This window comes from Lichenostomus cassidix, chromosome 5 (assembly GCF_008360975.1).
Source record: "Lichenostomus cassidix isolate B80296 chromosome 5, HeHo_3.0, whole genome shotgun sequence".
Classification (NCBI taxonomy): domain Eukaryota; kingdom Metazoa; phylum Chordata; class Aves; order Passeriformes; family Meliphagidae; genus Lichenostomus; species Lichenostomus cassidix.
The window spans coordinates 11591269-11619181 of NC_139486.1; the positions used below are offsets into that span (position 1 = coordinate 11591269).

The window sequence follows — 27913 nt, forward strand, 5'->3', positions numbered from 1 at the left end:
ATGGAGTTTTTTGTTGTTTTTTTTTTTTTAGGAAAAATACACAACTCAGTTATACTTCATATTCTAAGCTTGCATAGAGGAAATATTAATGTCACCTACATGTTACACATGCACTCAGTCCTGCTCTTGAATTCCCATCAGAGCTGACATTGCCATCAGAGCAAGTGGGACTGGGTCCTGAGTGGGTTATTTCGGGTGAAGGAGTTTTTTTGGTGTTAGTGTAAATGAGCTTTGACAAATACAAGAACAAAGTCACAAGTCTCTCTTGTTTACAGAGATAAAATTTTTGGTTCAGGTCAATGATAGTAGTTTAATAATCTTGCACAATCTTGTTTCATTTTTGTGGTTTTCTTTTTTTTACTGCAAGCAGTTATATAATTTCAAACAGAAAAGGCACTTTTAAGTTTGTAAGTATCACAGTCACCTGATTTTGAAATGTGTTTTCTGGTCTTTCCCATACTTTGGCTTAAAGCAAATATTTTAAGATTTTGCTGCAACATTCATATTTCATCATTTTTCAGTGAAACATGTTATGTGAGACAAATATTCTGCATCAGCCCTGTGCTTTCTCTATTATAGTTCTCTTTATCCAGAATGAGATGATCTGCTCACATTAGCAGCTTGATAAGAAAAAAATACAGCAACCAGGAAAAATAAAGACATGAAAGCTGCCCAGTGAAAAGGTGTTTAAAAGAAATCTTTGTCTCCTGTTCAAATAGCAGCAGAATTTATCCCCTTAATAATCTCTTATCTTCCTGCCCTCTGCACACCATTTTGCTCCCCATGCTCTGAACTCCAGTTTGTTTCCTCCCCATGCTCAGAACTCCAGTTTGTTTCCTAGACACATTTGAAAAGAGAGGGGGAAAAAGGTTGAATTTTAAAAATGTGAAACCATCCATTGGAAAGAAAAGTTATTTTTAAGCCTCCATAACTATTGGTTAGGAATATATATTCTTTACAATCTCTAGATGTCTCAGATTTACCTGGTTTATTGGATTTTTTTCTTCTTCCCTGATTCTTTCTTTAAAATTTGCTGCAGGAAATTGTAGTCCACCACCAGTCTGCAGAAACCAGATTTTAACTTTTCACATGCACACACCCACCAGCATTGTTTTATCTCCCCTCTCTTGCCACTGCAAAATTCCTGGTAGTAGTTTCAGGTGCCAAGCACACCTGACTGAAAGAACAAAATGTCATGGGTTTTCTACTGACAAACCCAGTTTCTACTGCCCTCACAGCCTTCCTTTCTTTTGGATTGAACATCTGCTTTTCTTAGCACCAGAATGTGCAGGCAAAACCTCAGGATTCAAAGAGATGGCAGCTTCAAAGCGAGCACAAACAGGGTAGTAGTTCTGTACAGAAGTCGTCTGGACAAGTTAGAAAACTACAGGTTAGTGAGAACTCACCTCTTTTCATTTTGGTGCAGTCTTGTAAAAAAAGCTGTAAAAAAATGTGCCATCCACATTTACTTGAGTACCATGCACGGGAAAAGGAAGGCAGGAGAAGAAAGGAGAGGAAGGAAAAGATGAGATGTATGCTCTCAAAGACAATTCTTCCTCCTCTGAACTTCCTTCAGCTTTTGGTTTTTACATATACTTGGCATCGAGAACTACAGAAGATTGTATGCACTGGGTTCTTGTTTTAGGGTGAAGAGGTACATCGGTGTAAGTAGTAGAAAGTTCTGCAGACAGGTTATTGCTACCCTGTGCATTGATGGCATATGAGAATAATACGAAAAAATATGTTTTGTTTCAATTAACCCCAAAGAATACTAAGCTGAATGAGAAACATTGACCTTCTCAGTTTCACAGGATCACAGAAGAGCAGAGCTGAGATTGCAAGAGATCTCTAGATATGGTCTAGTCCAAGCCCCTGCTCAAAAGTGGGTTCAAACAGAGCAAATTGTTCCAAGCTGTGTTCAGCCAAGCTTTGAATATCTCCAATCATGGTGACTCCACAGGCTCTCTGGGCAACTTGTTCCCATGTTTGGCTAAGAAGTTAAAAGAAAAAAGAAAGAAGTTCTTCCCTTAAGTTTTAGAAAAGCTTTATGTGTTGCAATTTGTGCCTGTAGCCTGTATCCCAGTCCTGGGCTACACTGGGCACCACTAGAAGAGCATGGCTACTTTAATTTTATTTTGCAGTTTCTGGAATGCCTAAAGCATTTGTTAAATGCAGACTACCTGCAGAGAAATCAGCAGTGTGTGTGTAGCACAAGAAGATATTGGGGCATTGCAGCACCCTGGTTTGGGAGAACTCTTAAAACCCATCTCTAAAATATGCTCCCTCTAAGTTGTCTCCATATATATACATATGTACGTACATACATACATATATATGTATTATATTCCATATAAATTATAAGCAGATAATGATCAGTACTCAACATCATTAGCCACAGAATCAATATTGTGCTTTTACTCTTGTGCTTTTTTTTTTCTTGTGGTGAACTAGTAGTTCACAGCTTCCAGGAACCATAGTCGTCAATGCAATACTAGTGCAACTTTGTAAACAGTATCCGGTTGTGTGATATTTATATATGGAGCTGTTTCTTGTTTCATATTACAGAACTAATTGTCCTGACCCTTATCTCAGCTCCATCTAGCCCAAACTAGGTAGCTGTTCTTTTGAAAAGAATTACTTGGCAAATACAAAAGTCTGCTGTATTTTAAGAAAAGAAAGGCCACACAAAACAAGTTAATCTTTCACAAAGTATGTGTGAATTAACAAAATTATCAATGCTTGTTTTCTAAATCTTGGGGTGATTTTTTGGGGTTTTTTTAGTCTTATTTCTGCCCTCTTCATTTTACACCAAAATGAAGGGAAGATGTTTGAAGTGTGAAACTTGTGAAACAAGGGAGCTTTTCACAGCCAGCATCTACAGCCTTCTCTCTTGCCTCTAGCAGAGTCAACACACACCCTTTTCCTGATTTGTTTCACCCAGCCTTTCAAATTCACTCGTTTGGAAAGTCTGATATCCTATTTTTCTTTCTCACACAAACTATTAGTGTAATGTTTAAGAAAGAAAGATTAGCCCTCCCCTTGTAAACCAACACTGATCACTGAACTGATAATACTTACATATCTAGTTAAATATGTGACATGGATAGCACTTAAGATATTTTTGCTGCAGCCTACACAAGACGAGATAAAAAGTTACTTACTGGAGGAAAAGAAAATCAGTAGTTGATAGTAAAGAGTTCTCGTTAACACCTGTTAAAGACTTATCTAGGACTAATGAATAAGTTCTGCCAATTCAAGATACCAGGTTTTCCTTGTTATCTTCATCTAGAATGGCTTGTTAATCAATTAAAACAGGAGAGGTCTTGAAGAGAAAAAACCAAAACAAAACCCAAAAAAACCAGCCTAACTCAGGAAGAAATTTAAACTGTAGCTACTGGATTTACAGTAGCATTAAAGTAATTCACTAAGTAAAATGTTAGTTAGCTGTGCCATCTTTCCCGGAGTCCCTGTCCTAGCTCTTTGCAGCTCTGCAGTAAATGCGGTTTTAACTTTACCTTTACAGTCCTTCATAATTTAGTCTCCTTTGTAATTTAGCTTCCTCATCTCCAGCTGAACTAATATGACTTCCACCATGCCTGGCTTTACGGCCCGCTAGCTTCTGCTACAAATGTCATTATCCTCTTTCCTCAGATTACTAATTAAACATGAGGGAAATCCCTGATCCCAATTTGTGTTTGGACTCCTACAAAACACATTTGAAGCTTCATTCTGAGCACATGGTTCTGCTTGCTGACTGTGACTAGGAAAAAGCAATGAATTCTGTGTAGACCTCTTTTCTCTGTTTCATTTTCTGGTACTTTTAATAATCATTGTTTTCTTTGCTATATCACGTCCTACTACAAATTCCCCTCTCAACAGCAAACCAAGCAGCTAACAAAGCTACTACAATTAATTTACTTAGATTTATAGTGCTCTGCTCCTTTTGTCATCTGCTTGTGTTTTTGAGACTGAGCACAGTGAGGAAGGATTTTCTCTCATCAGTCATCTTGCAGAGTGTTGGAATGAGGGTTTGGGATGCCACCATTGCAAACTAATTTCTAAGTTCTGGTCATTTATCACCCCAGTTTCATTAAACAGGTTTTTGTTGTAAGGACAATGTATAATTAGTTTTTCTTACTGTATGAAGGGATACATGAATCAGTGGGACTAATCCTCTCTCCACAAAGGTTTGGCCCTTTAATTATGGATGGAAAATACGAATAATTATGATTGAGTTTTAAAGCTGGTAATCATAAATGAAGTTTTTGTCCTCCATTCCTGATTTCATGGCTGAGGGTATGAAACTACCCTTCCAAAAATCCTCAGTCTTCACAAAGGGGTCATATTACACTAACATAGGGTGTGTGTGGACATGTGAATAGTCCATATCTTGCAAATTGCAGACAACACAAAAAGCAGAAATTTCTGGGGAAATAATACCTATTAGTTGAGCCAGCATGGTACGATTTCACACCTGCCAGCACAGGCAATGTGTGTGAATGCATGTCCTAACTGCTCACACTGCTCTCTGGGGCTAGGGAGCAAATCTGCAGCTCCCATTCATGCTGATTGTCCTGCAAATAGCTGGGCTTCTTATCCCTCCTCCTGCATATGCATTCCCTTGGCTTACAGACCTGGTGCTGGGGAAAGTGCTCAGCTCTCGGCTTCAATTGAAGTCACCAGACAGATACACCAGTAGCACTAAGGGAGAGGCAGCCCACGAAAAATAGATTGAAATTAGTAAGGCTAAATAAATAAAAATAAGCTGTATAAATTACTGCAGTCCATGGAAAGCCCAAGGGCATCTATTTTTTTAGTTAAACCAACTCAGCTAGGTTTCCATGAGGAGATAGATATTGTGACTTGACTGACAGTTTCCTGAACTATGAGCAAAACCTTATATTCCTTAGGAGTAGGCAAAGCTGATCAGTGGCTTTTCTACTGTGCTTATATTAGAAGGATTTGTAACTCATTGGAAGAAAGATTGTAATTTTACTTGGTGATTTTGTAGTCAAAACCTAGTCCATCTTGGAGCGTCTATATGCTGCTACAATATAAATAAAAACTAAAAATATTTCTCAAAAATAAAAATAGACTGTATGACATAATCTTTGGAATTTAGTACAGTTTGTTATCAAACTTGTTCTTCAACTGTTCCCTGCAGAGGCAATTCTTCCTACATGTCCACACATACACACACAGTGAGACATTTTCAAGTGGCTTTTTTTCCCTCTACTCAAAGTTTAGTCTCTGACTTCAAGAGGCTGAACAAAGTACCCCTCTTAACCCCGTGTCACTCCTATTGTCAGAAGTGAACTCAGCAGCACTGAAATGAAAGGTTTTAAGTGCATCAGGTTGAAACCTGAGTATCGGAAATACGTTTGGGAAAGCAGATCTGCGAGGGTGAGCTGCAGTCCAGAGAGCACTGCCAGGCAGACCAGCGATGTGCAGTAGTGTAGGCTTTCAGAGAAGAGTGACATCAGTGTTTAGAGGGGAAGAAGAGAAATCCCAGTTTTATCTGCCTTTCCGCAGAGGACCCACTTTCACTCGTAACTCTGACAGCTTGTCTGCAGTGAACCCCTTAGGTTCTCATATTTGGATAGGAGATTACAAACGTTTGTTGCTACCTTTTGGGTTTAAAATTTTTGCTACGGAATAGAAGTCTAGTTCCCACACTCCCCTCAGGAGTTCGTACCAGGATGCTAGTGAAGCTTATTGAAATGCCGAGATTGCAGGGAGGGTAGCATAAGCTATTCATGGGAGAAGTACTTACGGTGTGTAACAGCAAATATGTCTTGTGAGAGAAAGCAATTGCAAATCCTCTGAACGACATAAAGCACTCCGTGGAGTAAATTACATTGCGAAAAGGTTGTAATTCTTTGGAAAAGCTAAGAAATATATCACGAGGAAAAAAATTATTTACATAGAAGAGGAAATAGTGTCCATGTGAATTCTGCAGGAGTGGTCTGTCTAAATACATTATGTAGCGGATCACAGTGGTGTCGTTAGTTACAGCAGCCTCTCATTTGTTAAGCTCCAGACAAAACATTTTAAAATTCCTTAAGGACGTATTTCTAAAGAAAGCGAGAACACTCGAGCGCTACCAAACCAAGTCCATCGCTCCTGCGAAGTGAGCCCTTCCTCAGCCATCTCTCCGCTGATCGCCCTTACCTTGGGGCGCCGTCGGACTTTTGGGATGAAAGGAAGCTCGAGGCTCGGAGGCGAAGCGGGGACGGAGCGCGGCGGGCGCGGTCCCTGCCCGCGGTGGCGGCGCGGCGGCGGCAGGGGGCGGCCGAGGCCGTGCCGGGGCACCGGGGCGATCCCGGCTCCGCTCCCGCCCCGAGCGGGACAGGACGGGCCGGGCCGGGCCGAGCCGGGCCCTGCTGCAGCGGCGCCGTGCCGCGGAGCCCTTCGGCCGCGGAGCCGCCCCGCCCCAGCATCTGGAGCTGCACGGCGAGGGGCGCGGGTGCCTCTGCAGCCAGTGCTGCCTCTCCGTGCTGCCTCTCCGTGCGCTTCCCGCCGCTCCTGGCCCACGAAAGGAGCATTCCCAGCGCTGGAGCTCTCCGCAGGGCCGGCTGCGGAAGGCGGGGAGGGACGCGGCTCCGCACAGGTCGGTGAGCAGGGCAGGAGCGGTAAGCCTGGGCAGCAGTGAGCCCATCTCCTGGGGAGCCGTTTGCTTCTTGGAACCTCACTTCTCATTTTGGCAGCTGTCAGGCTGCCGTGAGTGTCAGGGACACCGTGAGCCAGCCAGCATCCAGCGGGGCTTGCCGAGCGCCGGGCAAAGGCGGCTGCTGCGAACCGCCCGGCTGGGTGAAAGGCGGCTTACGCGTAATACAGGTGTTTCCAGCAACTCACCACTGCCAAGAGGAACATGCCTTTCTCCTCCTGAGGTTCTTTTGTACCAGCTCCTCAGCACCTTTGTTTGGTCAGTTCAGCTCACAGCTCTGGCATAGAGCTAACCCACTGGAAAGAGAAATCCAGGATGACCCCGGGAAGGGTCAGCGCAGGTGAGAGGAGAAAACCAAGGTTTATTGCCAAAGTGCTTATTGGCAAATTGCTTCTCTTGAATTTACTTCGGTGTGGGTGTGTTTACATGGCTCATCTGCAAACTATGCTGCCTATGAAAATTTCACTTTGATCAATAAAGTACGTCACATTGTAATCGTTGGCACTAGTTACATCAAGTGAGAGAGTGACACCCAATTCAAAATGATAGCAAAATCTTCTATAAACAAGCAAATCTTACAGCTATGTTTTCTTATGGTAATGAAAGAAGGTGCAATTTATACAGGCAAAAATTTATACAGGCAAGTTTATACAGGCAAAAAAGAAAGTAGGTAATGCACTTATTGTATTTTCAGATTTGTATTTACTGAAAATACAAATCTGTCATGGGACATGGAGCTTTTACTTCACAGGAAAAAACAATTTATTTTGAGATAAAATTCCCAGACAACTTTATTTTCATTCCAGAACAACGACTTTACAAAGATTAGTTGTTGAAAACCACAAGAAGAGGAGTTAAGACCTTCGTGCCAGGGCAGAATTAAAACACCTCAAACATCCCAGGTTGGCAGTAGTCACTAGGAGACGTGTGCAGATATTCCTGCTGTATTTACTCCGTCACCTGTAATTTCCATGAGCAGAGGAAGGAAATAGTTGGGTTGTGTAGCAGAAATACATTCATGCTGGGAAACCAGCTGATGGATAAGCACCTTCGGGTAAGGAGGAGTAAGTCTGCCTGGATTTGTGGAAGGGTGGACCAGTATGTCTTACTTCAGAGATGTATATTGTAGGCCATGTCCTTAGTGGAGCCACGTGTCTTTTTTAGCCTGGGATGCTGGAGATCAGTGTGATGTGTACTTAAAACTATGTAAATGAGATATTTTGATGGTACCTTCCACAAAGTCAGCAATTGTGCTCTTCCCCTGAGTGCATTAGGAATTTCCCTCAGCTAGGCTTCCCAATATTTCTGAGAAATCCTGAACAAGTATGGGAAATTAAATAAGAAAGGGAGGCTGCTGCTGAGAGAACCCGACTATGTGAACTGCATGAAGTGTAGTGACTATGTGAATCTATAGGGTTCACAGTCATTACAGTATTCATCAAAAGGGCTATTATTTCTGTGTGCCATTAACATCCCTCCCCCCCTTTCCCTTTGTGAATAATTTTACTAGGATGCTGTAAAACTAAGGATGCCAAATGGTCAGAACTGGGTAATACTTTTGCCAGTTCTTGATGATCTAAAGCTGGTGTTTCTTGTTTGTCTGGCATCCACAATTACTCTTGAATTAGTGTGATTTGCTTGGCTTATTATAGAAATATAAAGCACGAAATTCTATTCTCAAAACCAGATGCCAACTCACTGGAGACAGAAAAGTTTTCTGTTCGTCTTATGTGGTCAGGTTGAGTCTTTAGTAATGAGCTACATGAAGGAGAGGCTGTTTGCCTACAAAGGAGGATACTTAAGTTTCCATGTGTAACTTACCACATGCAATAGCACCATCTTATTGGACAAGCTTTGGGGTGAAGTCACATTTGTTTTCCTTGTAACTGCATGGACTGCCCCACTAATTTGCTTTTTTAGTCACCTTGAGCAGGAAGTGACAATAGAGTGTCATCACGTTCAGTGTCTTTGGCTTCTGCACCGATACTTGGCTTCTACACTGATGTGTTGTCAACACAACAAAACGTTTGAGCCAATTAAAGGTTTAAGCTGAGATACCGATGCATCTGCTATGTGAATAATCATTTTCTTCTAGAAACGTGTAATAACCTTAACTTGGATTAACAGTCCATTATCTGGGTTGGACGCTGCAACTTCATGGGAGAGCACCAACCTTGTGCTGGAGCAATGGTGAAGAAACAATCGAACTTATAGAGAGTGACCTGTAACAGCAAAGGGGTTAAACTCCTATTCCTGCTGTGGGTAAAATGCACCATACACCATAGCCCTTCCACTCAACCTGCTTTGGACCTTTAGTCATTCAAGGGTTTACATTTTAAGCTAATAGAGAGCATCCAAAGGAGGGAAAGGAAGATGGAGAAGGGCCTTCAGGGGAAGCCATATGAGGAGTGGCTGAGGTCACTTGGTCCAGCCTGGAGAAGAGGAGACTGAGGGGAGACCTCACTGCAGTTACAACTTCCTTGTGAGGGGAAGAGGAGAGGCAGGCACTGATCTCTTCTCTGTGGTGATCAGTGACAGGACTTGAGGTAATGGCCTGAAGTTGTGTCAGGGGAAGTTTAGATTGGATATGAGAAAAAGGTGTTTCACCCAGAGGGTGGTTGGGCACTGGAACAGCTCCCCTGGGCAGTGATCACAGCACCAAACCTAACACAGTTCAAGAAGTGTTCAGACAATGCTCTCAGGCATGTGGTGTGACTCCTAGGGATGGTCCTGTGCAGGGCCAGGAGTTGGACTCAGTGGTCCTTGTGAGTCCCTTCCAACTCAGCTGATTCTGTGATTTAGACAGGGAAAAAATCCGCACCCTCAAAAATGTGTCCTAAAGCTTTCTAGCCTTCAAGCATCAGGGTTTTGGGTTTGTGGGATTTTTCATTGTTGGTGGTTTTAGACCCATATAGTTTCATACAACTGTGCTACCAAGAGATTTTAAATAGTTCCACTAGACTAATATAAGAGGTGGTAGTGTTGCCAGTGGTTTTAGGCAAAAAATTATTGCTGAAAATTATTTTCATTTCATATTTTCAAGGTTGGTTTTTGTCCCTTTTAACTTCCAGCTGTAATAGGCATTTTTAAGTGTAGGAGGGAATGGAGTGTGCTAGAGACATTCATATCGAAACAGAATGAAACAAAATTGGAGCTGATCCACGTGTGATGTTGTTGTTGGAAGGACTAATGATAGGGATAGTGAGTGAAGATGGACAGCAGGTCAGGTGTGGACTTGCAAAAGAACATAGTGGGAACCAGGGCAGCACTTTAATTTTGGGCTGTGTATGTAGAAACATCACTGTGTAACATGTAACTCTGAATCAGAGAGGCTAGAGAGGTTACGTTAGTTTTAAGGTTAGCAAGTCCTTTGCCTGGTTTTGTTACCAAGGTAGCAGTGATTTCCTGCTACTCCAGCAGGGACAGTACCTGGGAAATGGGCCGCAGACTACCAGGAGTGTAGTGTGGCGCAGCCAAGGGCTGGATTCTACCGGGACAGCTCACGAGGACTGTCAGAGCGCCAAGGAAATGTGTGTCAGCCGTTGGTCGCCTTTGCACTGTTCTAGGTCTTCCACCCCTGGGAGGAGCTCACACAACAGGGCTTTGCCCTAATCCACTGTTCTGCTCAGGGCTCTGTCTCGGGATTTATGCCGTTTGGACTACCTTTGCTTTCCAAAATCTGTGTCTGGAAGTGCCCGGAGACCTCCAGCGCTGGAGCTCCCCTTGAGCTGCTCTGGAGCCGTCCCGGGCAGTGATGGATGTAGTGGCTGTGCCGAGCCGCGGTGCTGGCAGCAGCGCGATGGGGAACCTGCTGCCCTGCAAACACGCCCACCCCACACTCCTCTCCTGCCTGCCTTCGAGGTCCCTGCAGCACGGCGAGCCTCGGCCGCCCGTCCTCTGTCCCCAGAGTCAGCCCCGAGGCACCCTCTTCCCGCCGGGCTTCCCTTGACACCCCGGAGGGGCTCTGCAGCTCTCCCGGCTCCTGCACTCCCGGAGCTGCCCCGGTGCCCGCCTGCGGCGAGCGGCGGCCGCGGGGCGGGGGCGGGCGGAGGAGCCGCCCCTCCGCGGGCGCGGAGCTATAAGGGCAGCGCGGCGCGGCGCGGGGCGCAGCGGGAGCCATGGGGAACCGTGTCACCCGCGATGACTTCGAGTGGGTCTACACGGAGCAGCCCCACACTCAGCGCAGGAAAGAGATCCTGGGTACGACGGGGAGCGCGGGAGCGGCGGCTTCGGGCAGCCGGGCTGGGCTGCGCTCCGGGACGGGACGGGACGGGACGGGGCGGGGCGGGGCGGGGGGTCTGCGCCGGGACCGCCGGTGCCGGTGCGGCTCGGGGTGATGTGCAGGCTGCGGAGAGCGAGGGCCGCAGCTTGCTGGGCTGTTGGGTGTTTCCCCCGAGGAGTTTAGCACTCCCAACTCTCTGCCTTTTGGCGGCAGCGGCGGGGATGCCGGCGGCCGAACCGAGCCCGGCTGCGCCGAGCCGGGTCACCCGGTGGTGGCGGGGCGACATGGGCCATGCCCAGCGCCCACCTGCCCGCACCGCGCCCCGGGCGGCGGCCGCTGCCGTCGGGGGTCCTGGCGGGCGGCGGCTGTGCCCGGTGTGCCCGGGGCGCGGGCTGGGAGCTCTCCTGCGGGCGCTTGTTCCCGGCGTCTGGGGAGCGCGTGGAACTAAACGGGGATGCGGCTGAGGTGTGCGAGAGAACAACAGCAAGTCCCCGCTGCTTGGCGGGGACAAGGTACACGCCTGTATTTTCGTGTTGTACACGCAGCGCTTAACTGCGCACCGAGTGTGGTGGGTCGGGAGGTTTATTTTCGTGTGGGAGTTTGAGCTATTCTGAAGATCGTTTCTGAGAAGAACGGACAATTCAGAATTGTTGCAGAGTATTGTTGCCTATCTCCTGAAAATACATTTTCAACTTTTTATTAATAAAGAAGATTTTTAACTTTTTCCCCTCTCTTTATTTGGGTGGGTTGGTTGTTTTGCTTTCTTCCCTCTAATGAGTAGGATGAAGTTTTTAAAGAACTTTTATAAATAGGCAGTGGAGCTTCTGGCTGAGTGGCTGCACAAGGTATATGCTAATTAGGTGCAGTTTTTTAACTCCTCCACAATCTTACAGATTAATCCAGGATTAATCTAAATTACAAAACCATTTCCGGTATAGTTGTGGTGGTGGAATATCCATGTCCAGGTTTGAATTACATCCAGGAAAATAATAATTATTTTACTATGTAATCATGATAAAGAGTCAAATTATATAAGTACAGAAAATTATGCTTCTTGATGTCATGCTACTCATCCCTTCAGTCAAGGGGAATACATTTTGGTGAGTAAGGATAGGAGTGTATATAGTGGGTCTCTGCCCTTGCTGCTCTCTTGCCTTTCTGGTTGTGCTGTAGAATGGGGGCTGCAAAACCTGATAAAGCTGTAAGGAGATACTTGGACTCCCTTGCTGCAGAAAACTCTTTTTAGGACTTTTCAGCTGCACACTTGCAGAGGTTTTGCCCACCCCCTCTCTGGGTTAAGAACAAGCAATTGGAATCAAGGTCCATCTCCTTCTTTACAGCTTCCCCTGCCCTAGCTGTGGGAGTAGAAGGCAGGGCAGAGAGAAATACAACATGGGAAGAGAGGCATGAATGACCTGTGTCTGATGAGGCAGAATGGATTATAAAACTAGTGTAATAAATACCAAAATGTTGCCACAAGTTACCAAAACTATCATAATATCCCACATAATACTGGTATAATGATCCTCACTGTGTTATTCAAAGCCTAAGGTCGCCTAGTATCCGGAGTATATAGTTACCAAAGTGTCTATTGAGCTGGAGTACACAGTAAGAATCTTACATACAAATGAATAAATATCTATAAAAATCTACGTATTTTATGCTTTTGTATACAGCAATGCCTTGGGGACAGCATTCCATGCTGCTAAAGGAAGTATTTCCTTCCCAATCGGTTAATGATTTAGTTGCTAAGCACTGAAACTTGATTGTTCTCTGCTTGGGCTGCAGCTTTTAAAAATGTTGGTTTCTCTCAGGCATGGATACTTGGATTTAAATGCAAATGGAAATTGTATGTTAGGAAAAAAAATGGGCAAACTGACAAACACATAAGGCAGTTTCTTTCTACATAAGTGGTGTTTCCTTGGGTTGTTGCCCCAGTGTGTTCCCAATATAGAGCATCTGGGAGGTAAAAAACATTCATCACAAAGATGCACATCCTGGCTTAAGATTAAGTAGCCCAGGTGTGAGTAAGGCTTTTGTAGTCAGTGACAATGTGAAGGAGAACTCCATGAGTCCAGTCTCCCTACCATGGGCAGGGACATCTTTTGCTAGCTCAGGTTGCTCAGAGCCCCATCCAACCTGTCCTTGGACACTTGTAGGGATGGGCCATCCACAATTTCTCTGAGCAACCGGTTCCAGTTGAACCGCAGAGCTGCGGCCTGTGCTTATCAACTGGGCTGGCTGGAAACTGGCTTGTGGCAGGACACTGTTGCACTAGATAAGGGTTGTGATTCCTGATGGCTATAATCAAACCTGCAAATAGATCAGCATTTTGCACAAGGGAGAGGAGATACTTTCTGTCTTATCTCTTTGTAGTATCTAGGTATTAAAATGTAGCTTGTGCTTGAGTACCGTCTGGGTGCGACTGCTTCTGAGCTGCAGTGGAGATCTCCTGCCAAGCTGGCACTTCGACCCTGATCACGTTATACATGTTCCTGAACACGTTATTCACGCTTTTCAGTTTATGAAATGGAATTGTTTGGTTGCTATTCTCTCGCTGTCGTGTTTATGAAAAGCCTGTTGCTGCCTTGTGGCAGGAATGGGATTTGTGTAATGCTGCAGTAAGCTCTGTTAGGGAAAAACCTGGCTAAAACCTTCCCGATGGAAAAGTTTTTTCATTTGGATCTACTTGGCCTTTCTGTGTAGTTATAAAAGCACTATTAGAGGGAGTTATAACATAGGGTATAACATAGATGAGACATTTAGTAGAAATAGGATTTCTGCTTTAGTGTAAGTAGGGATTTCTTGGACTGAAACACTTGGAGAAACTATGGTCTTACACAGTGGGAAGTGTTGGTGAGTTTTCACTCTTGAGAGATGAAAAAAATCATTGTTTAAATGCAGGTAACACTGTAAGCACACAATGTATGGCCATTTCACCTGCAAACAATTTCCCAAATGCAAGCACTATGTTGTGACATGGGAAGAGTGAGATCATATTTGTGCCATGGGTTGGATATAACTTTCTAAAATTACTGTAGGTTGGTCAGAAAATGTCTTGCCTCACAGGGTCCTTAGGGAAGCACTTGTTTGCTGCTGAGGATGAGAGCTGAATCAGTGTTGCTCAGGATAGACCAGAACACCTGAATATGATCTAACATCCAAGAATGCTTAATAGTTATATAATTAGTTCTTTGGCAAGTTATTTTGGAATGGAGATGTTGCAAGTGTTTTATATGTGCTTTATCCTGTAGAAAGGCTGGGATGTTAGCCCATGGGGACGGGTAGAACAAAATTAAAAAGTCAAAATCCTTTTTATTTTAGCATTTAGCTGATCCGAGTATAGCTTCCAGCTCTGCTCTCTTATTTAGAAATTAATCTGCTACTTCTTCCGGCTGTCTCTTCTCTTGCCTTTTTAAACCTCACATTTATGAAAATTCTGATAAGTTGTACCAACTGAAATATGCAGTATACTATCTCCTTAGCTTAAATCAAAGCTCTGAAGTACATGTGCTTCTGGCAAAGAAACTCCGTTTGCCCTTTATGCTGCAGTGTGTGGGCACAGTGCTGCCACTGATGTGCCTGTCCTGTGATGAGCACACCCAGAAGAGCTGCTGTCCCAGTGCTCATGCCAATTCCCTGTGGGCATCACCTTTGAAATAAATCACATGAGCAGAAAGTCACTGGTTTAGGCATTTGTGGTCTTCTGTGGAAAATGTATTAAGTGGAACTGAAGGCTTCAGCTCTCTCCATAATGCAGATTTTTGTTTCAGAAGGAGCTGGAAACCCTCTTCCTAGCATCCCTACATCCCTTTACGCTGAACTAGCTAACAAAGAAACGTAAGCAAACAGGTTATAGCTGCTGGCATAGTGATGTGCTGACATCATCCACCTCTGTTGACACTGGCTGTGTGGCACCACTGCAGTACTTTCCCTCTGGTGGCCACTGCTGGGTGATCCACCGCCCTTGGATCAGATAGCACTAAGCAGTTTAGAAGCTTCTGGGTGGCAAATACAAGATTAAGACACGTGTCCTTGCACAGTGAATATATCAAACCAGTGTAATTAGTTGGGCCAAAAATGTTTCATATTATTTTGCATACTGGAGGGGCTAGGAGGCTGTGAAAAACCAAAACGTATTGCCATGCTTGTTGTCCTCTGTGTGTGGACACCCAGAGACCTGTGTTCCAACTCATGCATGGTTTGAATTAATCAAAGAATCGTAGAATTGTCTGAGTACCAGGTACATCATCAACTACATCAGGTTGCTCAGAGAGCCAACCAACCTGTCCTTGAATGTTTCAGGGATGGGGCAACTACAGCCTCTCTGGCCAACCTGTACCAGTGTTTCCCTACTCTCATTGTAAACAATTTCTTCTTTATGTCTAGATTGAATGTCTCCTCTTTTAGCTTGGAACCATTAATCCTTGACCTACCGCAACAAGCCCTACTAAACAGTCAGTCCCCATCGTTCCTGTAAACCCCCATTAAATGTTGAAAAGCAATAGGGTCTTCCTAAAGCCTTTTCCTCTCTAGGCTGAACAGCCTCCATTCTCAACTCTCTCAGCCTTTGCTTATTGGAGAGGTGCTTCAGCCCTCTGAAAATTTTCATGGCCGTCCTCTGAACCTGTTTCAGCTGGTCCATGTCTTTCACTGAGGACTTGCGTGTGCTGTGCTTTTATAAGCATTTTTGTGAGCTGTGCTGGTACAAGGCAAAACACTATGACATCAGTAAACTCTCTTCTCCTGTTTTATTTATTTGGTATAAATACCAGGTCCAGCATAGAACATGGGGTAGTAAAGCCTACATCCCATGCCTGGTGTTGCTTTTATTTGTTTTGGCAGGAACTCATAGTCAACAGAATGTAGTCCAAAACAGCAGTATCACAGATTTTTTTTCCTCTTTCCCTTTAACAAGCCTTCTAAGTGACTTATACTGAGGAGTAAGTCCACTTTGACTATGTCAGTATGCTGCACTTGTGGTGAAAAGAAAGGAAAATTAAGAAATTAAATCTCATCTCTTTTTGCTTCTACTTTCTCATGGATGTGAGCAATGCTGCTGCTCCTTTATACCTCCATCCCCATTGTCTCTGTGGACAGCTCCTGCTCTTGTTCACTTCCAAATCCCATGTGTGCCAAAATGTGCAAGTGTGAAGTATGTGGTGTCACATCAATGAGAAATTGTGTCTGATACCATCACTGGGACTTGTCTGAGTTATCTCAGGAACAGTGTCAGTAGGACAGAGGATGAGTGAGAGCTCAGAACAAGGCATTTACTGTCTCCTGAGGAGGAGGAATAGCAGGACCTGGCAACCAATGGCCTGTCCAGGAACAATTGCTCCAGCCCTAACTGAGGATCACTGTATGGCTGGAGCAATTGGTGAGTGCTCTTGAATCTCCAGTGAGAAGCATCAAGGGAAAAAAATATGTAGTCAGAATAATTTGTCAGTTTAGGCACTTGTAGTGAACAAGGCCTGCCTCTAGAAAGATACTTAGAACAGTGGAGTGGTCTCTGTGAAAAGTTAATTCAGTAAATGGGTTGTTTCAGAATTGTGAGCCCTTATGAAAATATACTTACAGCATTTGTTCTCTCTTGACTTGTATGAGTGGGGAATGCTGTCTTTCATCATTGTGGAGCAGAGAGACTGTGGAGCTGTGTGGGCAGTTAGTAACTGCATTAGTAACTACATTTACCTAGTGTGCTAAAGTGCCTGTGCTGCTTTGGCAGTGTGCTGACCTTGGAGACAGAAAAGTCATCCTTGTGCACTGCTGTACATCTACACCAGTGTCCCCACCCTCCCATGGCAGTCCTGTGGCTCAGTCTGGACAGCTAGAAGCAGCACCTGTGGATAAGCTGTCTGCTGGCCTGAGCTAACAGACTTCCTCAATAACTGGAGGCTGGAAAATGTGCTGTATGGACACCAGAGTAGCTGGAGCTCTCCTGTTCTCTCATTGGACTTTAAAGGGCAAAACCTGGTCCCATGCAGCCACCTAACTTTGTAGGTGTTGTGTCCTGTCCTGTGTCATGTGTCCAGGCCCCTATCCACTCCCCTAACCCCCTTTATCTAGAAGGGCTGAATGATGTGGTTGGGTTTTTTCTCCTCTCTCTGTGCCTCTGACTCTCTGTTGCTTTTCTGCATGCAGATGGGTGATGCCTGGTTTGCATAGCCCTGCAGACACCTGTCACAGCATCCTTACAGGGATGTCTAGGCTTTTCAGCTGCAAATGCTCTCTTCTCGCCTTACTCATTCTCTCAGCTAACTGCCAGACGTGAACATGAGAGAAAAATGAGATAAAAATTTGTGTTATCACATCTTTGTCAGCAAATTATACATAAACTGCAGTCATCAGGATCACTTAATCTGGGATTAAATGTCTCAGTGAAGAGTGCTTCCAACATTCTGCATTTGAAGTGCTGCTGAACCAACAGGTCTCTGGCAGGCTATTCCCCCTGCAGGGCCTTTAGCCTCCAGTGAGCTTACCAGCACCACCCCCCTGCCCAAGCCATGGTTTCTCCATGAGGAGAAACCTGAAATTTTTCCATGTCATGGAAACAGGATGGCTTTATCAGTATTAATGATAAACAGTCACAGTGGTTTGACTAGTATGCAAAAATTTACTGTTGGAGAGGAGAGGAGTTAATTATGTGTGGAATTTAATATTAAACCCTGGCAGGTTACTTAATAGCTTTCACCTGCAAAAAGTGCAACCTGCCTGCATCCTGCATTGCTGCTTGCACACACTGTTGCTGCCATTTGGCAGCAACTGCTCTGGAACCTTTTAAATGGAATCTGCAGTCCTTGTTGGCTGACACAGAAAGAAATAGGTCAAAAACTTCCATTATTCTCAAATGACAGTATAAAGCATCTCTAAGCAATTTTTCCATCCCATTGAATTTTTCTTTTTTTTGGGGGTGGGTCAATGTGGCCTCAATTTGACCAGGCTGAGGAACAGATTTGGTTGTTTTACATTTCTTCATCTCTTCTGGTGTCTGCAGTAACTTGTCTCAACCAGCTGCATGATGTGACCACATTTGAGGTGGCTTGATTTATAAAAGAGTTTCCTGGGTTGTGGACAGAAGCCCCTAAGAAAGAGATTAAGCTACATAAGACTGCATGTCTGTAACAGTCTTTCTGACCAGGTCAACAAGTTATACTTTAAAGTGAGCTTTGTGTAAGTAGCACTTTGTGTAAAATTTTGGTACCTATTCAGGTACCAGAGAACAACTTTTGTCATGTTAACTTTACTGGTGTGAAAAATATTATTTCAAGAACAGTAAAAACAGGCAACAAAAACAAAGCAGCAAAACAAAAAAAGCCCTGGACTTTCTGGAGATTTTTATCAAAAGATTTGTCTGATTTTAGAATGATACAAACTTTCACTAGAGCTTTCCCACCACTTAGAAAATCTCGCTTGCCTGACTTCTCCTCAGGGTGACCTTGGCCTCCTTGTCCTCACAGGATTTGAGAATATGTCTTTTCTCCTCATCTTCCACAGCACATGTCTAATCTTTACCATCTCTAATTTCTGTCAAGCTGGGCTGAAGTTGGCCAAGAGGCTCAAAGGTTGTTCATCTCTTTGAGCTTCTGCAAAGTTCTCAGGGTTCACTTGTATAAAAACCTCTGCATCCAGCCCTCAGGATCTGCCACTGCTTTCAAGGTCATATAAATTACATGTATTGTCCCAGCATTTGTTTATAGCATACACAGCTGCATAAATGCAGATCATTGTAATCTGATTTTATTGTATTGGTATTGTACTGCGACAGTCAGATGATGTTTACTTTTCTATTCATAAAATGGACCTATGAAACTCAGAGGGACACACTGTAACCTCAGGGTTCAGAATGAGTGACTTCCCCATGTACTTATCTGTGTAAGGTGCAATTACTGAGAAATGCAGAGTATGAATTAAAGGAGGGAGATCAGTAGGTGGGTAAAAGCCATAAGGCAGCAGAAGGAATTGTGTGCAAGTTAATAGTGGAAGTGAGAAGTGTGGGTTTGTAAAGAGGGAGATGTGCATCAGTCCCAGAGGATAAGCTGTACTTTGTATTTATATATATTTTTTAAAGGACAGATGAATCACTGGTGGAACAGAATATCAGTAAGCTGGTCCTGGCGTGACAAGAATAAGTCCTGACAAGCTTAGCCCACATCTCTCTGACACTGTACCACAGTATTTGTGAGGCCTCACGAAGCTGTTGTGTGCTTATCTATGTGGCTTTTATGCCTTCTTTTGGTATGTGACAAAGGAACAGAGAAAAATTTTCCATGCCTCACAAAATCCTGGTAATATTACTGACTTTACTGTGATGTTACCATGTGTGAAGAGTTGTATGTGTTGTGAGTGCTGGTAAACACTCAAATAATTAGGTTTTTTTTTTTAAATGCTGTGTTTGTCATCTAACCACAGAGCAAAACCTGGTGAGCCTGTTGCTCAGCTCTTTCCCCTGCTTGTGTGTTTGTAACAACAGTGCGAAAAGGGCTGTGAAGAAGGCAGTTGTATCCCTTTTGTGGGAAGTACCATTTGATCTGAGCAAATACAAAAGAAAATTAAAAACTTGACAGAAGATGTTTCTTAGAGCTTACATCCTGTGGGGTTTGGCATTTTACTATTCATCACTGTTAAGCAATACTCATTGTGGTGAAGGCACATGATGCTGCAGAGTGACCATCAGGGTATTTTTTAGATGTCTATATATATCAGTAGCAATCACAATTGGACATGATGCTGCAACTACTAAAGCTTTCACTGTAGTGGCAGCCCTACTTTGGAATTAGCATTTTATAAAATCAGGCCCTCAAACATAGTGTGATAGAAACAGAGAGTCACAGTGGTGACTCTGTTTACCTAATTGTGATCTAACCAAGTTTTTCTCTGCATTTTTTTCCTTCAGCAAAGTATCCAGAGATCAAGACTCTGATGGGACCAGATCCACATTTAAAGTGGATTGTATCTGGAATGGTTTTCACGCAGCTTCTGGCATGCTACTTGGTGAAAGACTTACCTTGGAAATGGATTTTCTTCTGGGCTTATGCTTTTGGGGGTTGCATCAACCACTCCCTGACCCTCGCCATCCATGATATTTCCCACAACGTGGCCTTTGGGAACAAGCAGGCCAGGTGGAACCGCTGGTTCGCAGTCTTTGCCAACTTGCCCATTGGCATCCCCTACTCTGCCTCCTTCAAGAAATACCACATTGACCATCACCGGTACCTGGGAGGGGACAGCTTGGATGTGGACATTCCCACGGACTTTGAGGGTTGGTTTTTCTGCACGCCGCTTCGCAAACTGCTCTGGCTGTTCCTCCAGCCTCTGTTCTACAGTCTGAGACCGCTGTATGTGAACCCCAAAGCAATTACACGGATGGAAATTCTTAATGCCCTCGTCCAGTTTTCTCTAGACCTCATCATTTACTACCTGTGGGGACTCAAACCTGTTATTTACTTGATAGCAGGTACAATTCTTTGCTTGGGTTTTCATCCCATTTCTGGGCACTTCATAGCAGAACATTACATGTTCCTAAAAGGGTATGAGACATACTCTTATTATGGACCTCTGAACTGGCTCACCTTCAATGTAGGCTACCACATGGAGCATCATGACTTCCCCAGCATTCCTGGGTGCAGATTGCCCATGGTAAGTATAGCATGAGAGAGTTGGATTTTTATGAAAGCTGCTAAACTGTCTCAAAGAAAACACTCCAAATCGCAGCAATTGATGAATTTAAGAGAAAAAGGTGGAAAAAAACCCCCATAAACAAGAAAAGAAAAGCTTTTTGGATTTGTTTCTAATTAATTTTAAGCCAGAGATTGAGAGAAATGGCTGTCAAACTGCTATAGTATTTAGTTTATTTGATGCAAGCTAGAACATCTGAGCCTCAGAGGGCTTAAGGAACACCTTTGCATGATAGAATTCTACAACAGGGCTTTAAATGTCTGGATTTACATCTCTCAGCCACCAAGTTTCAACTCTTTGAAAGTTTAAAGGCCCATCTAAAAGGAGGCAGGTGGCAATTACTACTTGAAATTTGTCTAATGATCAATCTGCTAACTATATGGCTTGATTAACATCAAAGAAAAGTTTTTCTGAGATGACATAAGTATTGGAGCATGTTCCAGCCTGACACAGATAGCACTAGAAAATAAAGCCGCACTCTCTGTGACTCGTTTTGGCTCTGCTGCCCCACCCACAGAAACTGAGGAGGCCTGCTCTGTCATTGGGAAAGTGCTGTGGCTTTCCTCCTTTGAAAGGCAAACCCCTTTTTGTTTATGTTTTATCAGTTGTGGGAATCAAATTTGCAAAGCCCAGGTGTCTAGGAATGGTTTTCAATCTCCCTCCAGGTATGTAGCTGCTCTTGTGTGTTTCAATACAAGGGCTCCTCAGCAGGTGCTCTCAGTGTTAGAGGTACATGACTTCGAAGGATTACTCCTACAGACAAGTTCTCTGATGTAATAGGAAGGACATGTCTTTCTCTGGGTTGATGCAAAGTTGGGAACTGCTGCTGCAATATCCTCGTGAGGGGGAGGTAGAGCTGAGATGTCTGAAGCTCAGGAGCTGTGACATTCCCACTGCTGATACCAAGTGCAACTTCTGTGATGGCACACCTGGGCAAACCCTGCTGTTTATGGGTTCATGTTCTCCATCACAGAAACACTCTCTGAGAGGAGATTCAAATCAAGGGGAGATTTTCTTGTGCAGAAGAGCATGGGACAGAAGCCTCTCTTTAAGCCTGCATTTGTGTTTCATTCACCTCCTTCGCTCCCGGAGGTCTGTCCTGGAGATGCTGCCTGTTCCTGGTGAGGCCCAGAGGAGCTGCTACAGCAGCCCACACTCAGATTTGGAGCTCTCCTGTGAGGCACTCCCATCACTGATACACCTGGTAGCTCAGTGGGGAAGTGTATCTGCTTATGTTCAAACTTGTTAGATGGGCTTAGATACTTAGATTACCGAAATGTAAATAGGAGGTTAGCTCAGTATCCTGAACAAGGGATGTGAGTGACTAATTGAACTTGCTGGGACTGTTGCTCCAGACCTGATTGAGACCTGAAAATCTCTTCTCCACCCACACCACAAATAGTTCAGCCTAATTCCTTGAGGCAGTGCAGCAACTGGAAGTGTCTGCTCTCCTGTGTAAAGAGGATGGAGTTATTAGCTGAATTTCATGGGCTTGTGTTCATGTGTGTTTTGCTCTTTGGCAACTGAGACTTGCCCTGCTGGTGGAGGAGAGAGCAGGCTTGTCAATCACTGTTGCCTGACAGAACGATATAGAAAACTTGGAGTTTAATGAGTGATCAATTACAAGTAAAAATTCTATTAAAAAGTGAAAATTCTTTGGCCAAACAGTTACTGTAGAAAGTCCTTTGTCCATTAAAACAAGTTGGTTACTCTTTTTTGCAAAATGAGAAAAAAAAAATCTCTGCCTCTCTGGTAGAAAGAGATAAGGAAGGAGATCTTCTCTGATTAACTTTAAATCTTGAACTTCACAGCAGTTTAGAAGTCTCTTCCTCTACTTTGCTTAACCTCCTGGCAACTTCTCCTTGAACTTCTAATAGTTGCATTGTGTAAATGGATGACCTCTCAGTGAGACTATTTTTATTGTTAATTATTGGCAAGTAGAAAGTGGAAGTAAGGTCTCTATTTTTAAAGATCTATCCTGCATGATTGAGAGCAGGGGAGAAATAGGATTTGAGAATAACTGGATCTTAATCTTGGAAAGTAACTGGCTTTTCAGCTTGCTTATCAGGAAAGTAAATTCAGCTTTGTCCTTTGTTACAGGTGTGTCATTCAGAACGTTCTGAGTAATGTGTTTGCCAGAGTAAAGGCCTTTACCCTAGGAGTGTGACAGATTTGAAAGAGGAAGAATTAGGCTGTGCTCATAAGCTTATGGATGTTAAAGATGAGTGACATGGGTGTGCAGTAAGAACTTGTCCCACTAGTATAATGAGGCATTACACAAGAGACCATGAAATTTAACATTGCAATGAAGGACCTGCTCTACAAAAATCCCTGTAGACTCAGGACTAGAATAGTCTTTGTATGAAGTCCTATAACCGTAAAATATTGCATTGTTTACCAGATGAGTAAAGAGATCCATTCTTCATTGTCTGAAAGACTGAGTATACTTATGGAGAGAGAAGATTGGAGAAGAAGGAGGAACTCAGTACTCCTCCTAGAAGCTGCAATAAAAGCAGCAGTGTTACCAGAGGCAAACTAGTTACTCATTAAGCTTGTGGGAAAAGGAAAAGACATGCTATGAAACCAGATTTATTAGACAGACAAGACTGGAAAACATGGTAGATGTGCTGGTTTTGAATTGCAGATTTCATTAACCCTATGATGGCCAGGAGGGCTAGCTTGAGTGCTCCCCACCCTGTGGTAGGGATGTAGGACTATAGAGGGAAATTCTGTAATAAGCCTTTGAGCATTCTAAATGTAATTTTATGGTTTTCTGCCATAAGGATCTCTAGTTTCTGTATAGCCTCAGGACAAAGAGTGTGTAACAGCCATGCTGAAATACTAGGCTGCATTTAACTTTTGTGCTTATCTGATATGATGCAGTAGGATTAGGGTCCTGCCACTTTGCTCTACAAGCACGGAAACAGAACAAAAGTCTCAGTTCAAAAGATGTGATTTCTTACTCTGCCACCTTGACCTACTAGAAGAAAAGCCTCAATATACCCGGTGCCATGTGCCTAGTAATTGTCCTGCAGACTTTGCAATCTCTTGTTATCCTTCCAAGATAACAGAATCACAGAATGGTTGAGGTTCAAAGGGACTGCAATGGGTTCAGCCTCCCTGCTCAAACACACTCATCTGAGAGCACAGGAAACATGAGTGGTTCAGAGGGCAAGAAATATGTGGGGCTCTGGAGAAGAGGGGAAAGGCAGACTTGGCAGATAAACTTGAGTAGCACAAATGAGGGCTAAATTACAGTTGAAAGGCAGAATTCAGGAAGAACTTTTAAAATGGAGCTAGGAAGGAAGCCCTAAGCAACAGTGTGCTAGGAAATGACCATGTCAGAACTGGAGTGAAGCTTTTGGGGCTGGGTATCTGAGACTCCCTTTGTGTTTGCATCAGGCCTCATGAGTAGCCTTCCTTCAAGGGAGCTTACTGTTGAAACAGTTCTCCCTCTCATCCTCTGGCTATTTCAGCTAACCAGCTGGGAAAAGGGAAGATTCAACCCCCAGATTAAATTATTTCTGACTGGGGTTACAGAAGGAGCACAGGGAATTAAATCTGTATCTCCAGAGATCTTACCTGGTACCTGGAAATCACCCTTCTTCCAGTCATTAACAAAGACTTCTAAGGAGACATCCTGATATTTTCTGAATCCCGTTGAAAACGAAGTACTTTGAAGTACAAACCAATGCCTTAAAGAAGGATTCAGGAAATTATTAGGAAGTTGGAGATATTCAGTGAAAGACAGAATACAGTCAGATCTGAACTGAATGTTCCATTTTCAGCAAAGCACTACCATGCCATGAACACAAGGAGTGTGTAGGGACAGAGGTAAAAGATCTTAATGACTCTTGTACATTTTCCAACCAACCTCACAGAGAAGTGTCTGCTAGGAAGCTGAATTAATGAGGTGATTAGCTGGGAGCCATAGTAGTTTATAATTTAACTTTTGCTGGGATTCTTACCTTTTCACAAACAGTCACAAGGCTGTGTTAAGGTTCCACCATTACACCGTGGGTGGTGATGAGACCTTCTTCCTGAATGATGATTTTTATGTAACCCTTTCTCTTTTCACTGGAACTCTGCACTGTGCTCAGTGTAGCTGGCTTTAAAATTCTGCAAGGTTTTTAAAGAGAGAAGTCATGCTGTCCAGTGAGACAAACTATTCTATTCTAAAGCTTTGTTTGTCTAGGAGGTGGAGCTGCAATAAAACCCTGCCCAAGCAGTTCTGTGCAAGTGTATTATAGTTAACAGACTGCTGCTTCATAAATGCATTCAAAAACAGAGCATCTAGTTGGAGCAGGAATAATAACTGATAACTTGGGAATCCTCACAGTGCCCTGGACCTGCCAGCTTTGATACTTTTTTTTCCTCTGGTTCTGGCCTTACTCCCACTATAAGCACCACCCCAATGATGCACAATGCTTCTCTGATGGCAACAGTCTTGAGACTTGGGGAATTATAACAGGGATGAAATTTCATTGGACTTGTGACCTAATAATAAATCTCACAGTATTTTAAATATCAGACTGAGGAGAACAGACCACCCCTGCAATTTTCTTTGCCTGCTGGAGGAACCCATCTCTTGGATTTGTACCATGGTAGGAGAATGGAGGAGAGAAAACAAAGTGTAGGCAAGACTGTGTCTGACATTTTCTGAATTGTTAATTCTCTCTTACCCAGAACCCTCAACAGAATATTATGAGTGGCAAACAGGGCTTTAAATACAGTGTGCTGGAGTCTTGGCAATTGAAAAAGTGTATATGGCATCTCATTGTGGAGATCCCACCACCTCTGAAAGGAGACAAAATAGTTCTGACTGAAGGCAGCAATCCATCATCTTTCAAATTATGACACTGTGAGGCAAAACTTACATCAGAAATGTGCTAAGAAGTATCTAAATGCATTTAAGTACATCTCATTTGGCTGAACTTCAGAAGCTCACAAGCAATAACAAGTAACTTCAGGTTATAGCTGTGCTATCAGATCTGAACCTGAAGGTTGAAACACCTGACTCTGTGCAGCCAAACAGCTCATTCTCTCTCTTCTTCTTCCAGGTGAAGAAGATTGCTGCAGAATATTATGATAACCTCCCACATCACCAGTCCTGGATTCGAGTTCTGTGGGACTTTGTTTTTGATGACACTCTCGGTCCTTATTCAAGGGTTAAGAGACTGTGCAAGCTGGCAAAGGAAAGCTAACAGGGCAGCTCTGCCTGCTGCCACGGTGTGTGCTTGTTCATTCCCATTACTTCAGTTTGCTGCAGAAATAGAAGATCTTTTTGTCTGCTGAGTTAATGTTGGTGCGTGCAGCTTATGCCAAGAGGAAGAGTGTGAAAATGAAGCACTTTTAGACTACTGATATACTTTTTAATAAAAGACACTTGTATATGTAACTTTCAGAAACCAGATTAGAGTGAACCATGATTAGGTGAATCTTTGGTCTAGGTTTAGAATTAACTTCCTGGGACACATGTGCCTAAGCTCAGGTTTTGGCTTTGTCCACAGGGGAGAATGTTTGCTGTGTGTTATGTGTGAGCATGCGTGTGTGTAGTTCAGGACTGGTTTCTCTTGATGCCAGACTGGAAGTAGATGTTCTGTGTGCACAGAACTGTGGAAGCAGGGAGGGCTGGCATGCAGAAGTAAATGATACTGTCTGGAGAACACAAGGGTGCTTTTAGCTCAATGTCTTGTCTAATCTAATATCTTCAGATAATTGCTAATAGCAGAGATTTTATATATGCAATGGAATATGTTTATATTTTTGTATGCCTGTAACATTATTTTAGTAGCTGCTCTTTGATCTTTATTCCAGGACTTTGTCTAAACCTTTTCTGAATGAATTTCCGTTCTTAGGATCTAATACTCACTGAAGCTAACTGACAGATCTGAACTGTGGCAAGGAGAAATCCTTCCTTTAGTCTTCCACCTACTGTCCTGATCAGCAGCATGGATGTGCCTCTGGAGGAACTGGGTGGTCCTTTCTCACTCACCTTTTCAACAGTATTCACAACTTCATGTATCTCATCCTTTTCCCTACTGTAAATCCTCTGGGGAAAGGAGAGGTTCTAGTTTTAATTTTTCCTTGCCAAGACTGTTAGCATTCCTGGTCACCTTTCTTGGTCTCCTCTATATTACACCGCTTTCTGTGCATGGGAGTTAGGAGTACATGTCAGTGAAGACATGGAGATGTCTTCATATCTGTGGTGGTATTTGTTCCTAACTGCTTTCAGAATGATGGTAATTTTTTCCTGTGTCATTCAAGGGGCACAACTTGACATTTGGGAAGCATATAATACTCCAACTATATAAAATTGCCATTGGTGGTGTTAAGGAGATGTACCTGGAACATGGAGATGGGGTTGTTTCTCTCCCCATATCTCTTACTTGGTGCTATTGACATTAACCTTCATCTCTCATTTCTACCCACTGGCATACTAAAATCTTCCTGCCTGTCCTCTCCAACTATGAACTTCTGGCTGTCCTCAATAATTCTATCATTCTAATGTATCATCAAATATATTAATCAACATAAACTTTCTCCAAGCAGAACAATTCAGGAATTCAGATGCCATCTAGTAAGCTCCCTCACCATGGAAAGTTGGCAAGTTCTGTCCTTACTAAGTGGTTAAAAGGGAGACCTATATAGGTGCTCATGCCCTGTAACGCTCTAACAGTTTTTTTCATCTGGAAATCCATGCCTTTAGCAAAGAAAAGGATTATTGTGCAGCCTCGTTGGTCCCTCAGAGTATGTGATTAGACCTGGGAAGCCTGATTTCCTCACTAAACACAATTTTGTTTCTTCCTTCAGGCACCACTGGGTCCAGTGAGCCAGTCTGTCTGTTCACTGGGCAGCTGAGCTAATCTGCTGCAATTTGGGTTCCTCCTTCATTTCCCCTTTTTCTCACCCATGTGATTTTGGCAGTTGGGTAAATAAATACCCAGGTCTGCTCAGCAGAGCAAGATCATTTGTAATACAGGGGCTGAACACCAGTTTATTCAGATACTCTTTTGTGCTTTTGGCTAAGAAGAGCAGGAATGGGGCTTCTTCCAGCATTTCAGCCTTCACTGGTTCCTCAGTGAGGAACATATTGAAGACATAAAGTTTTAATTATTAAAGCTGCTTTTCTCCCAAAGCAAGAGGTGCTGGGAACTTCCATTACCTTTCTTTGTATCAGTGGTCATGCCAGGGAACTTCAGTTTTTTATTAATTTACTTCAGATTTGCTGGCACTCTGATCATGTATTCAACTTTCCGTGTCTTTAGTAGCTGTTCGTCAACTTTCCTGTCCAACTTAATAAGTTAATATAAAAACCACAATAAAGATTATGCTATCTTCCTCAA

The 27913-nt window shown here is 43.5% G+C and overlaps 2 protein-coding genes across 3 annotated transcripts; one reads left to right on the top strand and one right to left on the bottom strand.

The window, feature by feature from the left end:
- Positions 1–12: 12 nt before the first annotated feature.
- LOC146435953 (uncharacterized) lies at positions 13–6637 on the bottom strand. Its single transcript, XM_085061392.1, has 3 exons — positions 6172–6637; positions 984–1061; positions 13–837 (listed from the first exon to the last, which is right to left on the bottom strand). Exons 1-2 carry the CDS (start codon positions 6543–6545, stop codon positions 989–991), a joined length of 447 nt encoding a protein of 148 aa, XP_084917518.1. The 5' UTR covers positions 6546–6637; the 3' UTR covers positions 13–837; positions 984–988.
- On the top strand, positions 6637–27913 carry DEGS2 (delta 4-desaturase, sphingolipid 2). Of its 2 annotated transcripts, none has more exons than XM_085061389.1 (3): positions 6637–7007; positions 19786–20528; positions 25628–27913. In XM_085061389.1, exons 1-3 carry the CDS (start codon positions 6983–6985, stop codon positions 25769–25771), a joined length of 912 nt encoding a protein of 303 aa, XP_084917515.1. In that variant the 5' UTR covers positions 6637–6982; the 3' UTR covers positions 25772–27913. The 2 variants fall into 2 exon arrangements, with proteins under 2 accessions (XP_084917515.1, XP_084917514.1); XM_085061388.1 differs by lacking the exon at positions 6637–7007 and adding an exon at positions 8754–10867.